This window comes from Saimiri boliviensis, chromosome 12 (genome assembly GCF_048565385.1).
Source record: "Saimiri boliviensis isolate mSaiBol1 chromosome 12, mSaiBol1.pri, whole genome shotgun sequence".
Taxonomy (NCBI): Eukaryota; Metazoa; Chordata; class Mammalia; order Primates; family Cebidae; genus Saimiri; species Saimiri boliviensis.
In genome coordinates this window covers 21,344,056-21,360,575 of record NC_133460.1, presented here as the reverse complement: position 1 = coordinate 21,360,575, position 16,520 = coordinate 21,344,056, and the positions used below count along the sequence as shown (strand labels likewise).

The 16,520-nt window shown below is 56.9% G+C and overlaps 1 protein-coding gene across 1 annotated transcript; it reads right to left on the bottom strand.

Moving 5' to 3' along the window:
- Positions 1 to 1,828: 1,828 nt before the first annotated feature.
- On the bottom strand, positions 1,829 to 14,596 carry FBRS (fibrosin). Its single transcript, XM_039477938.2, has 18 exons — positions 12,980 to 14,596; positions 12,516 to 12,695; positions 11,748 to 11,783; positions 11,630 to 11,659; positions 10,446 to 10,494; positions 10,055 to 10,355; positions 8,383 to 8,684; positions 7,979 to 8,184; positions 7,820 to 7,864; positions 7,505 to 7,600; positions 7,200 to 7,268; positions 6,074 to 6,103; positions 5,624 to 5,695; positions 5,180 to 5,297; positions 4,995 to 5,075; positions 3,984 to 4,067; positions 3,662 to 3,869; positions 1,829 to 3,572 (listed from the first exon to the last, which is right to left on the bottom strand). The coding sequence occupies exons 1-18, from the start codon at positions 13,433 to 13,435 to the stop codon at positions 2,990 to 2,992; spliced, it is 2,946 nt and encodes a 981-aa protein (XP_039333872.1). The 5' UTR covers positions 13,436 to 14,596; the 3' UTR covers positions 1,829 to 2,989.
- Positions 14,597 to 16,520: the final 1,924 nt, after the last annotated feature.

Genomic DNA, 16,520 nt, shown 5'->3' with positions numbered 1-16,520 from the left:
CTGGGTGACACAGTGAGACGCCGTCTCAAAAAAGATAAAAAGCAGGCATACTTAGAATAAGGCCATCCAATTAATTCTATAGGGGCTCAGGTTGGGGCCAGCCCTGGCAGCACAGCTTAGTAGTGACTTGTTTTTTTTTTTTTTTTTTTGAGACGGAGTTTCGCTCTTGTTACCCAGGCTGGAGTGCAATGGCGTGATCTCGGCTCACGGCAACCTCCACCTCCTGGGTTCAGGCAATTCTCCTGCCTCAGCCTCCTGAGTAGCTGGGATTACAGGCATGTGCCACCATGCCCAGCTGATTTTTTTGTATTTTTAGTAGAGACGGGGTTTCACCATGTTGACCAGGATGGTCTCGATCTCTCGACCTCATGATCCACCCGCCTCGGCCTCCCAAAGTGCTGGGATTACAGGCTTGAGCCACCGCGCCCGGCCTTTTTTTTTTTTTTTTTTTTTAGACAGACTCTTGCTCTGTGACCCAGGCTGGAGTGCAGTGGTGTTATCTTGGCTTACTGCAACCTTCACCTCCTGGGTTCAAGAGCTTCTCCTGCCTCAGCCTCCTGAGTAGCTGGGACTACAGGCACCCACCACCACAGCTGGCTAATTTTTGTATTTTTAGATAAGGGGTTTCACCATGTTGGCCAGGCTGGTCTCCTGACGTCATGCTCCACCCACCTTGGCCTCCCAAAGTGCTGGGATTGCAGGCATAAGCCACGCCTGGTGTGACTTGCTTTTTAATGATTACATCAAAGAATATTGCTAAGCATAAAAATAAAGTTGCAAAACAGTACACTTCACAGGATCCCTTTTTTTTTTTTTTTGAAATACTTTAAAGAGATACGGGTATATGTCTCATTCTGTTGTGCTGCTTCATTTTATTATGCTTCGAGCAAAGAGAGTGTGCTTTTTTTTTTGGATGGAGTTTCCTTCTTTCACCCAGGCTGGAGTGCAGTGGGGCAATCTCGGCTCACTGCAACTGCCGCCTCCTGGTTTCAAGCAATTCTCCTGCCTCAGCCTCCAGAGTAGCTGAGATTACAGGCACCCGCCATTATGCGCAGGTAATTTTTGTATTTTTAGTAGAGACAGGGTTTCACCATGTTGGCCAGGCTGGTCTAGAACTCCTGACCTCAGGTGATCTACCGGCCTCGGCCTCCCAAAGTGCTGGGGTTATAGACTTGGGCTACTGCACTAGGCTGGAACCATTGTTTATATGCACCAGGAAATGAAAAAATTCATGTGCCTCCCTTTGTTGCAGTGGCCTGTAGTAAAAAAGTAACTGGAGGAATTTCTCCAATGAACAGCACTTATCCTCAAGAGGTGGGATGATGGGGCACTTTCTCTCCATGCTCTGTATTTGAATGATTTCATAATGACTAATGGCTATGTATTACTTAACAGAAACAAACAAACAAAAAATTATAATCTTTTTTAACATACTCTGCCTGTGCAGACATGTGTGGTATACACATAGAAAGGACCTGAAGAATACACACTGAATGACTGACAGCAGTTACCTTGGGGAAGGGGATGGTACTTGGGAAGGTTGACAGGTGAGGGAGAAATTTAGTTTTGCTCAGTGTCTTGCTAGGTTGCTGGAATCTTACACAATATGTATTCCTGGGTTATAGAAAAATAATGTGAAAAACTACACTGCTCAATCCGCAAACCCATCCCTCCAGAAGTAGCTGACCAACTTGCCCAGGTGGGTGGGAGAAGGGCAAACCTTGGCCAGATACGGACAGCACTGTCCTCATCCCTCCCTTACCCCAGAACCCACCGAACCCACCCTGGCCCACCCCACCCCACACACACTCAAAGAAGAGCCCGGGGCCTCATTGTAACACTCATTTTTATATAAATATCCGCAAGTCATGTTACAGAATAAGCCCCACCGGGGAAAAAAGTCAACGTTACGTATTTGTTAGATTGACCCCTGCCTTCTAGGTTGGGCCCCAGCCTGGAGGCGCCTGCTGCTTTGGGAAGGCTGGGGCTGCTGCCGTGAGGCTGCCGAAGAAGCTGCCTGTGTCGCCCACCCCTGGGCCGACCCCCTTCTTTGGTGTGTGGTACATGGTGACCTTCTCTGGCCACCCTTAGCCTGGGGCAGGGTTTTGGAGAACAAGGTTCAGGGAAGCAGGGCCCAGGAGTCCTGGGGGCACTTGGAAATGGGGTGAGGGGGACTGAGCCATTAAGAAGTGGTGGAGTCTGAGACTTAAGAGGCTGAGCCTTTGGGGGTGGGGGCAGAGTGAATGGGAACAGTAAGGGGGACCAGGGCTGTCAACCAAGCAAGAAACTTCTGCCCTTCCCTCCAGCACCGGTCCCTAGGTCCTGCCCTACGTTGGTCATCTCCTGCTGGCCCCACCTTTCCAGGGAGAGGCCGGCCTGACCCCTCCCGGCACTTCTGCCTGCAGTCCCCCCTCCCCCACAGAGAGGCCAGAGGCTAGGAACACAGCACCAGTCTGAGGATTTAATTAACCAGGAAGGGGACTGTTGGGAGGGGCACCCCTGTAAAAATGTACAAAAGGTCTGGGGACTATGTGAAAGGGGTGATAAATATGTACATGGAACCCCCCTTCCTTGAGCCCCTCCTCCCCCAGCCCTCGGAGGGCGTGAGGACTTGGGTATAGGAAAAGGGGAAGGGGCACTTTGGCCTCTGGCTTAGTGAGCCCTTGGGGAGGCAGGCCCAGGGCCTAGAGGCCCTTAGAGGGGCAAAGGTGCACCTCATGAGGCCTCATGGCTCCTGAGATGAGCCACACTCCCATGCACACGCTCCTCTCCCTCTCTAGAGGCTGTGATCTCTGCTCTCCCAGTGACCCCACACTCCACGTGATGCTCTGTCTCATGGGGGTTGAGGCTTCTGTTCCCAGGTTCCATGACCTCAGAGGTGGCTGGTGAGGTTATGACCTTTGCCCTCCAGCCCTGGCTTAAAACCTCAGCCCTAGGACCTGGTTAAAGGAAGGGGAGATGGAGCTTTGCCCCAGCCCCTCCCCTCCCCTCACCTGTCAGCCCGAGCTGGGCCAGGGCCCCTAGGTGGGGAACTGGGCCGGGGGGCGGGCACAAGTGGAGGTGGTGCCCCCAAAAGGGCTCCCGGTGGGGTCTTGCTGAGAAGGTGAGGGGTTCCTGGGGCTGCAGCAGGTGGTGGTGGAGGAGCCAAGCGGCTGTAGAGCAAGGGGTGAGCAGGTTCCAGACCATAGAGGCGGGCAGCAGCCACGGCCCCGGGTCCAGTCAGCTCCTCACCCGCCTCATAGAACCGAGGTGGCCTTGCCAGGCGTGGCGGTGCAGCCAACCAGGTTGGCTCCAGGAAGCCAGTACAGCGCTCTGATGGGCTAGGGCCCAGAAACGGGGGTGGCCGGGGCCTCTCAAACAGCAGGTGAAGGCCCTGGGGCCCAGTGGCTGCGGCGGCGGCAGCGGCAGCGGCGGCAGCAGCAGCGGCGGCAGCGGCAGCAGCAGCAGCCTCCTCCTTCCGCTCTTCCTTTACCCGCACGGATTCCTTGGCTGGCCGAGGCCCCTCCTCGCCAGCCCGGGCCTTGGGAGTAGCAGGAGAAACTCGGAGCTGGGGCCGTGAGAAGGGGAGGTCCCTGGAAGGCAGGTGTGGGGAGAGAATGAAATTCTCCATGGGCAACAGGGGCTGAGGGTGGGGCAGGGGTGGGGTAGGTGGGAGGCGCACCTGTCCTTCTCCTCCTTGGTGAGGGAGGGCTCCCTCCGCTCCACAGGCCGCTCCTTGTCTGAGCCTGGAGTCCGGGCGGCCTCAGGGGGCCGGACCCAGGCAGGAAAGGCCAGAGGACTGCGGTGCAGGCGGCCCCATGGGTCCGGAGGGGAGGCAAAGGCTGGTGGGGCCCCTGGGCTTTCTTTCTGGGCAAAGACGGCGCCGGAGTCTGGGCAGAGGGTGAAGCAGAGAGAGTGACGGGCCAGGAGTGGGAGGCCCCGTTCAGGCCTCCTGCCAGGTCATCCACAGCTGCAGCCCCCCACCCCACCACGCCCGCACTCACTGAATGTGGGGCTGCCCAGTCCTCCAAAGGCCCCGTTGGAGAGGGCAGCCAAGGAGGCGAAGCTTGTGGGACGCCCAAAGGGATCTGTGGGAGGAAAGGGGGCTGGTCAGAGCAGTAGGCAGCCAGTGTTGAGCACGCATGAGGCCTGTCCGGGCAGAGGCAGAACCGGCGCCCGGAGCCCTCAGCTGCCTCCTTTCAGCTGAGCACTTCTTGGGCCAGGAAGGTGTTGAGCTTTGACAAGCACCTTGTCAGTTAGCCTCACAAAAAGCCCAAGAGATGGTTAGGATCATGCCCACTTGAAGATGATGAAACAGGCTCAGAGAGGTGAAATGACTTGCCAGTGGTCATCTAGCCAGGGAGTGGTACCAACCCAGGGCCTCCATGACACGACGTCACGCTCTTATCCCCCACTGCCCCACACCAGCCGGCTGGACCCATCACAGCAGATCTCTGCTCCATAGCAAGCCACTCGCTCGAAGACCTGGTTGGCTTCCTCCCACCTGACATGCAGGGCCCTTCCCGACCTGACCCTAACTTCATGCATGCGTCACACAGCCAGACAGAACAACTAACCTATCCCGCCACCGGAACGCCACCATGTCCCCCAGCCAGGAACACCATTCTCTAAGCCACCAGGCTCAACTCCTCCTTGTCCACCCAAACCCAGGTGAAACCTCCCCAAGATGCCTGCCAAGATCCTAGGAGTCAGTGGCCATGCTCTCCCCTAGGCTAGCCCCGTCCCCTGACCTACTCCCAGGTGGCGTACTGCCCCTGCCACTGGCCACTTGGAGACAGGGCTGTAGCTGGCAGAGACTGAAGTTGCCCTGCCCTTCCCTACTCATTTTACAGATGAGGAAATCAAGGCTCAGAGGGGTTAGAACAACCTGCCCAAGGTCACCAAGCAAGTGGAACCAGGTCTATCCCACATTCCAGCTGCCTGCTGGGTCTGATTTCCATCTCCTGGAAGTGAGGGACAAAGCCTGGGTTGCCCAACATGCCCTTGGCTCTTACCAATGTGGGTGCTGGGGCTCAGGAAGGGTCCGTGGGCCCCGGGAGCTGCCGTGAAAGGGTTGGCTGCAGCGTGGACGGCACCTGGGGCAGAGAGGTGGGAGATTCTGATGAGGCTGAGTGGGCACGAGCTGGGCCTCGGGCTATAAATAGGGAACCTCAGGCCCAAGGGGGCTGGCCAGACTCACCAGTCGCAGTGAAGAGGGAGGCCGGGTGGGAGAGCTCCTGCCCAGGGGGCAGGGCCCCATAGGGCCCCGGAAGGCAGGGCAGGAGGTCGTTCCGAAAGTCAAGCTTGTGGGAGTCACCCTGCGTGGGACACAGGGAGAGGGGCAGGACATGAGGAGCGGGTCTGGTCCTCCTCTTGCTCTCTCTCCCTGGTTTCCCTCCAAAGGCTGGCTGGCACCCAGATGGGGCTTGGATGCCTATCTTCTGCCTCTCTCGGCGCCTTTTCTGAGCAGCCCCCTAATGAGCCAGAGAACTAAGGTGCCAACCATAGGACTTCAGCAGTGACGGGGGACAAGAGAGAATGTTTCTGGCCAAGATTCTGCTGAGCTCTGTTGAGGGTTGATGCCCAGAACTCAGACCTCCCCTGACTCTGAGACCCACTCTCCCCAGCCCTCCAGCCCCAGTACCTTCATTTTCTCCTGGTGTCTCAGGATCATGTAAGCCACACGCACGTGCATGGCACACCACTTCCCTGGTTTCTGCCGCCCCAGTAGGATGACCAAAGGGAAAGGGAAGGAAAGAACGTTCACTCATCACCCACTCCAGGCCTGGCTCTGGGCCCAGGCTCGCCACAAAACATCCCTAACTCATCATCCCTACAACCGAGGGATGACTAGGTTCATTTTACAGCCTAGGAAACTGAGGCTCAGAGAGATCAACTGCCTTGCCCAAGGTCCCATGGCCAGTTCCATCTGAGCCCAGGTCTGTGACTTGAAAGCCCTCACTCTCTGCTGTTCCATACCCGGCTGCCTCCAGGTTTTGGGCTTCTCACTTGTTCCCAAGCAAGACCCCCCTTAGCCAAATACCCTAACACCAGCCCCCAGCTTCATGCAGCCTGAGGTCCTCACACAACTCACCCTCAAAGGTGGCCGGAAATGGTCGGGGATCTGGGGATGGCAAAGGAGAGATGGGAGGCGACTCAGACCGGAGTCCTGGGCCAGGTGCCTCCATCTCCACAGCATCCACTTACCCACCCACATGCCTGAGACTCTGCAACTCCCTCAAACCCTTCCTGCTCAGGCCCAAGCTCCTTTCCCCATCTCTCCCACTCTGGGCATCTCCTCCAGCACAAGGTTTCTGAACCAGGCCTCAAGGAGGTGCCCTGCTGGGAGGCTGCGGGTGGTGAAGGGGCAGGCAGGACAGGTTTCTCACTGAAGCTATCCTATTACCAGCTTTAGACTATCTCGGGCTGTTTAAGGTTTCTTTAGGAAAAATGCCTTTCAAGGAAGTTGGAAAACCTCTGGCCTAGTCTCCCCTGTAGAAAATTGGTCCTTGATTTCAGAGTGCTCCTGCAGCCCTGGGGTCTAAGCTGCTACAAGTGCTAAGGGGAGGGAGGCTCTGGCTCTCCTCACTTCACCAAGGGGCAGCTTTTACCTTTTGTTTTCCAAATAGGGCTTCCTGATACGATGTCATTTGGAAAGTGTTTTGTGACTTAAAAAGTTTGCCGGGCGCGGTGGCTCAAGCCTGTAATCCCAGCACTTTGGGAGGCCGAGGCGGGTGGATCACGAGGTCAAGAGATCGAGACCATCCTGGTCAACATGGTGAAACCCCGCCTCTACTAAAAATACTAAAAATTAGCTGGGCATGGCGGCACGTGCCTGTAATCCCAGCTACTCAGGAGGCTGAGGCAGGAGAATTGCTTGAATCCAGGAGGCGGAGGCTGCGGTGAGCCAAGGTCGCGCCATTGCACTCCAGCCTGGGTAACAAGAGCGAAACTCCGCCGCAAAAAAAAAAAAAAAAAAGTTTGAAAACCCCTATAAAAACGACTGTTCTAATCATCTTATTCCTGCGACAAGCTCATGAAACTCTCATTCCTCATGCCTGGGAAAGTTGGTTATTTACACAAATTCCCTCTTATTAGACACCCAGAACACCCAACTGTGTATTAAAGGAAGGAATCAGTAGTTCACTCTCCTGGAGTCAGTTCTGCTCTCCCCACAACACACCTTCCAGCTTCGCCAGGACCTGCCCTGGCCCCCTCACCTGTGTCCCCTTCTGGGGGAGCCCGCTTGGCACCGGCCCCAGTCGTGGTGGCAGCTCAGGGTTCGTGCTCTGGGAAAGGGGAGTGGAGGGATCAGACAGGAGAGCTGGCACCGAGCACAAAGGGGTCCAGAACCAAGCTGGGACATGGAGCAGGGAGGGAGCGTGGCTTTGGAGAAACCTGGGTGCAGCAGGGCAGGGCGAGAGGATGGGCATGGCTTTGGGGAATGGGAGGAGGGTGTGTGGACCCAGCGTGTCTGGGTTTGTCAAGGTGGGAGGCAGTGGTAGTGTCTGGATTGGGAGCTCACCTTGGGCTGGAAGGCCCCCTGCAGGGAGCCAAAGGAGACAGCCGGCGGGAGGCCTGGAGGCAGCCCGGGCACTGCGGGAGGGAAGGCCGCATACGGCTGCGGAGAGAAGGGGACTAGTCCAGGCGGGGGTGGAGGTGCAGCCCAAGTGGTCTCCCTCCAGTCCACGGGGCTCCACCCTAAGCCCCCCAGGGTGCTGTCCCAGGTTCAAGGCTCTTGCTTTTGTGCTTAAGACTGAACCCCAGCAGTCAGGGCCACACAGATTGACGCATCCACACCCACACCACACACACCCCACACACACACACGCACACTCACATTATGTCGGAAAAGGCCTTCCATCTTTCCTGGATATTTCTCAAACTAGGGAAGAGAAGGGAAGAATAAGCTGCCAGCCAGAGACCTGGGCCTTCCCCGGGAAGTCATGCCCTCCCCTGAGGCCTCCGACCCTCATCACCGGCCCAATGAGGAGCTCACCATGTGGGGGCCATGGGGTGGCAGCAGGCCCGGGGGATAAGGGGTGAAGTGCTGGTGGGTGTGCTGGTGGGTGTGCTGGTGCTGGTGGTTGTGCTGGTGGAACTGGAAGGCCAGGGGCCGGGCCGAGCCCCCTGCCCCCACCACCTCAGGGCCACCCTGGGCATTCAGGTAGCGGGAGTTCAGGTCCTGGCCGATCAGGTCCTGCTCTGTGGGAGTGGAGGGGAGAAGGCTTTAATACTGTCGCCACATCAGCCTCCTTGGGCCCAGGTGACTGCCTTCCCTCTGGCCTTGAGCCACTCCCTCCTCAAGCCCTGCTGTCTGCTGAGGCCCAGGTGCCCCAAAGCCAACTGGGCCCGAGCCCAGGGCCATGGCCCCCCACCCCCCGGCCAGGACCCCAAACTCACCAGAAAGGGCGTTAGCGGCTGAGGCCCCAGGGTGCCCTGGCACCTGCAGCAGGGGTGGGGGTGGGGGCAGGGTGGGGCCAGGGGAGAACAAGGAGGGGTGGTGGGGTGGTGGGGGGGGCCGCAGCCCGGGAGGGGGAAAGCTGTGGGTGGACAAAGGCAGGGGCAGTGAGGGCGTCGGGGGCCGGTGGGTGAGCTGCGCGGACGAGGAGGAGGCAGATGAGGAAGAGGAGGACGAAGAGGATGATGAGGGGGGAGGCTGAGCCACGGGAGGGGCCGGGGCCTTGGGGGGCGGCCGTGAAGAGCTGGGGAGAGAAGTGGGGAGATGAGTGAGGGGTTGGGAGGTGCCAGCTCTGACAGGAGGGGGTCAGACGCCTGGGTGATACCGTGACTCTGGTTCTCCAACATGGGAGGTGGCAGAACCCGGCCCCAGAAATCCCCCCACCAGGGAACCCGTCCTCAAGACTGAGGTGCCTCCCACACCCAGCAACCCCCACTTCTCCCTCTCTAGATCTCTGCGTCCACACAGCTGCCTCTGCCATCTCTGTCAGATGACTTTCCCTTTCTGACTCAACCATAGCACAGAACAGATCATTCATGTTGACGCTTAATTAGAACAAGCCACCTGGGGTCCCACCCTACAACAGTGGAAGCAGCACCGCACTGGCCTGGCCTGGGAGTCAGGAGACCTGAATTCTAGGCCCATCTTGCCATGAATGCCCTGGGTGACCTTGAGCAAGTCACTGCCCCTCTCTGAGCCTTAGTTTTCTCAGTAATAATAACAACAATGACAATGATGGTGACAAAAGTAATAGTGAGAGCATCAATAATAAGTGTCAACAGTTCTTACCCTGTGGTGAGCACCTGCTGTAGGCCAAGTGCTGGCACCTGCTTTAAAAGCTAATCCAAGTCTCCAACATTCCATGCCACCTTCCCCACTGCTGCCCAGCAGAGTAACTGTACCACTGCCTTCTTTTGAGAACTCAACTCAGTTACTTTCTTTTTTTCACTTGGCCTCCCCTTAAGCAATCACGTGTGAAATCAAGGGGCTGAGGCATGCTACTCAGCTTTCGAAAGCTCACAAACACTAACTCATGACTATTTTTTAAAGTTTACTCACATAAGACCTGAAATCATCCCATATACCACTAATGCTGAATGTACACACTTTGGGAAGCACTGCATTCACTCAGTTATTCCTCACAACAACTTTAGAATGAAAGTACTATGATCATTCCATTTGACAAAAAGAGATCGAGGCTCAGAGGGGTTAAGTGACTTGTCAAAAATCACACAGCCAGAAGTGTCAGAGCAAGAATTTGAATCTGGGTCTGACACCAAAGCCAGCACTCTTAACCATCATGTCAGCATTTCCCAAAGTATGTTCAAAGAACATTATTCCAAACAGATGTGCCTGAGAAAACCTTTTCACCAGCAAATACGACTGGGAAACAGCACAGCCTGGATTCCCCTGCATGGCAATGTATAACGGACTCAAGTAAGTCCTGCGGTCATCTCTTTCCATTTGTTTAAGTTTCTCAAAGTTTTCAGCCTCAGAATCCTTTTTCAAGTCACACCCCACAGGTACCATCCTGTGTCCCCACCACAGAAAGCAAGGGTTGGCACCAAATTGACTAGGCCCTTCTGGACCACATCAAACCCTCAGACCACTCACCTGCCAGTGCTGAGGTCCAGGCTGCTGCCATAGGGAGAAGTGCGGAGGCTGAAGGGCGAGACCCGAAGCTGCAGCTGGGGCTGGGTTGGGGGTGGCAGACTGGGGGTGGCCGGCAGGGGTGCAGGGGGTGAGACAGGAGGCCGAGGGACTGGTGGAGGCGGTGGTTCCTTTGGGGGGAAAGGCACTAGCAGCGGGTCGGGCCCCGGGGGCTGTTCTTGGCTCCGCTCCAGGCCCGACACTTTAGGGACCACGGAGAGTTTTGCTTCACAGTTCCCATTGAAGGCGCCGTGGGGGCCCGAGGCTGTAGGATAGGATGGCAGACACATTCAGTTGAGGCTCATGCTTACCCCACTTCCCTCCCGTGCCTCCAGCCCCATCCCTTGGGACCAACCTTTGCTGGTTGAGACAGTAAAGGATGGGTCGAGGTCATCGTCGGAGACCTGGGGAAGAAGTGCAAGCGATAGGGTTAGGCTGTGGGCAGGCCAGGCCTCCACCCAGGAAGGCCAAATAGCCTCTGGAGGCTGCCAGGAACCGGTGGTAGTAGCAAGTCTGTTCCTTCAGTTTAGCTGAGATCCATCAAAGACTGGGCTCTAGAGGGGGCTAAGGCTGGAGAAAGAGCAGAGTGGAGCAGCTGAGCCCAAGAATCTGACAGGCCAGGAGGACTGAATGGAGGCAGCGCAGAGAAGCAGGCAAACCAAACTGAAACGCCAAAGGTCACTAGCTACTGGCCCACAGGCCTCCCTGGCTTACAGATGTATTTGGTCCACAAGTGTTAGTAAAAGTTTTAAACCAACTGCAGATATTTAAGAATCTGGAGATTCCTCATTAAAACCCAGGCTTGCAGATTCCCTCAAGAATGGGCCCTCTGTTCTTGTGGCAACAATCAGCCCCAACTAGGTAGATGGAGATAGATGGATGAACGAGATGGACAAGAACCCTCTGGTTCACCACAGTCCTGTTTAGCCAACTTTTGAAATAAAAACAAGACACACATGGGTTACACACGTGGGTTTGTTACTTACATGGGCCCACTGGGTAGAGCGTTACCTTCTAGGACACATTATCACACAACAAGCATATTGCCGCTAAGGATAAACTCACAAAGACCTTTCTGGGCTGAGTCCCTACACTGATTACGATGGTTTAGTATTCTCACTATTCTATCTGTGGTCTCCGGTCAGACTTGAATCTGAGATCTTCATTCTAAGAGCAGGGCTGACGGCCGGCAGAAGGCCCATTTCAGTGCCACCACAGCCACTCTGGGTTTCTGTGGAGAATCAGCAGTAGCCTGAAAGCTTTGGAAAGGATGGTACACACCAAGGCATGGACCTTCCATTCCACAGTCAGCTAAGCCCTAGTCATCAAAAAAAAAAAAAAAAAAAAAAAAACCACAACAAAAAAAAACCATTTACCTTCCCAATCCACCACCCTTCCTCCCAAAAACCTAATCCAGGCTCAACCTAAACCATGTTTCCTACTCAAGGGAAGGCTGTCTGCTGCACGTAGAAGACCTTAATGCTGCAGTCCCTTTTACAAGCAGTGACAACTGCCCACCCAAGTTCTAGCCCCACTCACCCTCTCGTCCAGATCACTTTCCGCGTCACACTGGGGAGAAGGAAAGACAGAGGCGTCACGAGAGGGAAGAGGCCCGGGGTGAAGAGGGGAGAGGCCAGGACAGGTGGATGGCACTTACTATGTATCCAGCTTCCAGAGAGTGACGGGAGGACGCCTGAGGAAGACCAGAGTCCAGAGGTGAGGGAGGTGGCTGCTGAGGCGGCTGGGAAAGTCGCAGCTCCCAGCAGGGCACTCAAGGCCTCCAGGATCTACTTACTCTCAGCCTGTCCTTCCAGCTGCCTCTCCCGCCACTGCCCACCCATGTCCCAGTGCTCTCGACATTTCCTAAATACACCAGATTCTCAAGTCTTCGTGCTCTTGCCCAAAACAACTTTTCCCCGTGTCTTTTCTTAGCAAATTTCTGACTATACTTCAGGACCTGACTAAGACATCCTAGGGGGCTTTCCCCAACCACAACTCTCCTCCCATCCCCCAGGCAGCACCACGGCTTCCTCATGTGGGTTTCTGTAGCATCTCTCCCCATCTTTGCCTTCTGTAGCTTCTCAAGTTAAGGTCTAGGTGTTTGCTATTTCTTTCTTGCTAGACTGCCACCACCTTGAGGAAGGGCAGAGACCACAGTTAATTTATGTCCCAACTAAGTCCCTGTGACGTCTCTCTGAATTATCAAAACATTTGAAGTAGACACAAAACCAAACCAAAGTAGGTGCACCTGACTGTAGACAGGCCTTTGTCAGAACCAGATGAGGGTGAGGGCTCAAATTTGCCCTGCTTGCCTCTGCCCTTAAGAGACTGGGGTCACTGTTTACAAGGGGTAGTGGGATTCCTAATGAAAAACGGGGCCGTGAGAAATACATTCTACCTAAAGAGTTTTAAAGGACAAACTCACCTCTTTTCTTCTCCGCTTACTGGGCCATTTTCGGGCCCGTTCCCCAGGGGGCCTGCTCGGCTCCCGATCAGAACTGTCCCCTGGCTCCCCGGTGGCCCCACTGGAGCCTCCCCTCTTCCGCTTCCCAGAATGCTTCAGCCGATGTTCCAGTCGCTCTGGGGGCTGAAGAGATGCATCCTTCTGTGGAGGAGGAGGTGGGGCTGAGGTGGATGGAAAGGGGCAGGCTCCCAAGTCCTCTAGGAGTGACCAGGCTGCCCAAGTGCCCTTTGGGCCAGGAAACCGGGTCCCTGGAGACGAGCTCTACCTCCTCCCACCCCAGGGCGGGGCAGAGGCCTGGCCAGAGGAGCCGGTTGCTCTGGTTTGGGGTGCCAGCATTCCCCCTCAACTCCACCCACTCCGGGCACTGCACCCTCCTCGGTGCCCCTCGGAAACCCCCAAAGCCCCCCATCCCCATTAAGCCCCACCTGCAAGGCCTCGAGGCTGGCGAAGCTGGCGATAGCGAAGCCATCGATCAAGTCCTCCTCCTCCTCTTCGTCCTCCTCAGGCTCCTCCTCGGCTTCGCCGTCGTCTGCGCCCCCCTCCTCCTCCTCCTCCTCTTCCTCCCCGCGGCTGCCCGAGCCCGCAGGCCGCTTCCGAGCTCGAGGTCGCGGGGGTCGAGGTCTGGGACGGGGCCGCCGGCGTCTTGGGCCCCCGGGCCGCTCTCCAGACGAAGCTGACGACCAAGGCCTGGCGGGCGGCGGCGGCGACGACGAGGACGAGGAGCCGCGCGGGGCGGCCAACAGGGCCCGGGGCGCGTCGCCGCCTGGACCTCGGCGGCGCCGCTGCTCCCGGTCTCGGTCTCGGCGCGAGCAACGCCGCCGCCGCCGCTCCCCCTCAGTTGCCCAGCCCGGGCCCGGGGCCGCGGCCGCTGCCGTCTCCATGGCGACCGCCCTCAGCGCCGCATCCGGAGGCGGCGGGGCCCGAAGCGGCCTGTCCGCAGGCCCGGGGTCGCAGGCGCGACGCTGGCGGCTGCACAGGGACGAAAGGGCCACGGCTTCCCCTTTAAAGCCGGATCTGCTGGCTCCAAGCTTGCCCCAAGGCCACGGCCCGGGGAGCCGGCGCCGCCCCCGGGGCGACAAGCCCGAGGGCCCCCCCTGCGGGCTCGGCGGGGCCGCGACGGCGAAAACGGGGCGGCCGTCCCTTTAAGGCGAGGCCCCAAGTTGTCCAGCCCCTGGCACCTTTAAGACGACCCGACAGCGTCCGGCGGCCTAGTGCGGTGGCCGCCCCCTGCCAGGGGTCGAGGCAAGTCTCCCCGAAGAGGAAGGGCCACCCCTTTAAAAGGGGCCGAAAGCTCGCCCCGAATCGCAGACCTCCCCTTTAAAAGTGTCTCAAAGTCCTCCGGCTCAAAGAGGCCACCCCTTTAAGCTTAGAGTCCAGAGTCCTTCAAACAGTAGACCGTCCCTTTAAAGGCTTGTAGTTAGTTTCTAGTCCTCCACAAGAGGCCACTTCCCCTTTAAGCTGTATTTAAAGGACTTCTTGCGTGTGGGGGAGGAGGAGGTAAAGAAAAACCCCACTCGTCCCAGTTCTCCCAACGGCACAGTGCTCAATTTGTCAGCGTCTGTTCGGCGGCTTCCCCTTTAAGGCCGGCGTTCGAGTCCGCCGATTTCAGTGGCCACCCCTTTAAGGAGATTTAAAGGGCCCTCCTCCGGGCCCAGCTCCTCCAGCCTCCGCCTCCGGACGCCATGAAAGGCGCGAGGAGGGGCGGGGCCGCGGGGCCAGCCCTCCAAGGCCCCGGATGTGAGGCAACGGTGACGGGTACAGCTTCTCTGTCCGCCGACATAAAAGTCTCTTCCTCCTTTCCTCCGTCTCTGTCCGACTTGGGCCTTAGGAGGTCCGGAACGGCCGATGGGCACCGGGGGAGCTCCAGCGCAAACTCCTGTTGTCTCCGCTGGAGTCTTGGGAGCGCTTCTCCGCCAGGACTTCCCTGCCCCTCCTCCCTCTTCCTCCTCAGCCTACGCCTCCTTCCTCTCTCGGCCTCCTCCCACCCTCCGTTCCCTTCCCCTCACTTTCCACGGGCGCAGTCGCTGATTGGCTGAAAGGGCTACGCCAAGGTGAGGGGCGGAGCCAAACCCGAGGGAGTGGGTGTATATAACCGCCCTCAAATCTTAGATTGGGTTACGTCAGATTGGCTCCGCCCTTTCCCCAGTCTTGTGACTCGACTGGTTAGAAGTAGGTGTTTGGGGCGGTCCCTGCAGGGCCCCGCCTTTTCGTGCTGTTCGCTTATTGGTCCGTCTCCTGACGGCGTCGAGGGGAGGGGCGGAGACGCGGAGCCAAGGCGTTGGAGGCAGTTGGCCGCCGGGAGGCGCGCGGCTGCGCGAGATGTACGTTCCGGAGCTAGTTGAGTCGTCGCCGCGTTTCCGCCTCTCGGCGCGGCCCACAGACCGACTGGCGTCTCGCGCACGCGCGTGACGCGGCCACAGTCTGGCGGCTCCCGGGTTGCTCCGCGGCGTGGGGTGGCCGGAGCGGCCGCGTGCCGTTCCAGCGCCGGTCGCACGGACTGGCAGCCGCGTCCCGCTACCCTTCCAGGTGCGGCTGCTGGCAGCGGTCCCCGAGCGCTAGCAATTCGAAAACGCCTTGCCGCAACTTGTGAACCGAGCGCGTTTCCGCGTTAGTGACTTCGTTTGGTAATAATTCCACGAAGGTGATGCTGCCGGCCCCATTTTACGGGGATGGACGGGAATGCGCGCACAGGCAGGCTGGGAGTCTCCTAGCCATGTCTGTGTTCCAGCCACTGCCCTGTGCTGCCTCTGAGTTATGAAAGATGCACCCCAGTGCTCAGTGTGACTGGCTTAAAAAAAAAAGAAAGAAAGCCATTTCTGGCCTCCGGTTGCCCGGTTTACCGTTTTAAAAGTGGACAGCGGGACGACATGCCTGCCTTGCTTTCTTATCCATAAAATGGCTAATTCCCTGTCGCAGGGACATGTGCGGTCAAGTACCTGTGACAGTCGTCCTGAGTGCTACATTATACCCCATTACGCTTAGCTCTTTTTTTTTTTAACTTTTTTTTTTTTTTTTTTTTTTTGAGACAGGATCTGGCTCTGTTCCCCAGACTGCAGTGAAGTGCCATGATCTCAGCTCACTGCAACCTCTGCCTCTCCGGTTCAAGTGATTTTCCTGCCTCAGCCTCCCCAGGAGCCAGGATTACAGGTGTGCATCACCACGCCTGCCTAATTTTTGTATTTTTAGTGGAGACAGGATATCACTATGTTGGCCAGGCTGGTCTCGAACTCCTAGCCTCCTGATTCACCGGCCTCGGTCTCCCAAAGTGCTGGGATTATAGGCATGAGCCACCACATCTGGCCTACCTATAGCTCTTAAATCCAGCAGCAGGTCCTGGCCTGCATGTTAGCAGGAATTCAGGGCCATCTTGATCTTCAAGGGCTTGGCCCACTATAGACCTTTCAGTCTCCTTATATAAATGAATTGGGAGAACCCAGACCAGGGTCTAGGGTCACAGTATCATCTGGCACTGATTCAGAAGTGTCCTTCCACAGAGAAGAATTCTCTAATCAAGAGTATCTGTAGACTGGGCATGGTGGCTCATGCCTGTAATCCCAGCAATTTATGGAGACTGAAGCGGGCAGATCACTTGAGGTCAGGAGTTGGAGACCAGCCTGGCCAACATGGTGAAACCCCATCTTTACTAAAAATACAAAAATTAGCCGTGCATTGTGGTAGCAGGCACCTGTAATCTCAGCTATTCAGGAGTCTGAGGCAGGAGAATCGCTTGAACCTGGGAGGCGGAGGCTGTAGTGAACCAAGATCGTGCCATTGCACTCCAGCCTAGGTGATGAGTGAAACTGTCAAAAAAATAAAAATAAATAGGGCCGGGCATGGTAGCTCATGCCTCTAATCCCAGCACTTTGAGAGGCCAAGGTTGGTGGATCATGAGATCAGGAGATCGAGACCATCCTGGCTAAAACGGTAAGACCCTATCTCTACTAAAAATACAAAAAAAATTAGCCA

Coding starts and splice junctions, on each gene's coding strand:
- FBRS (XM_039477938.2), bottom strand. CDS start 13,435: ATGGAGACGGCAGCGGCCGCGGCCCCGGGCCCGGGCTGGGCAACTGAG. Junction 7,601..7,819: donor AAGGCCTTTTCCGACATAAT/GTGAGTGTGCGT, acceptor TTCTCTCCGCAG/CCGTATGCGGCCTTCCCTCC. Junction 4,068..4,994: donor GAGCCCCAGCACCCACATTG/GTAAGAGCCAAG, acceptor TTCCTCCCACAG/ATCCCTTTGGGCGTCCCACA.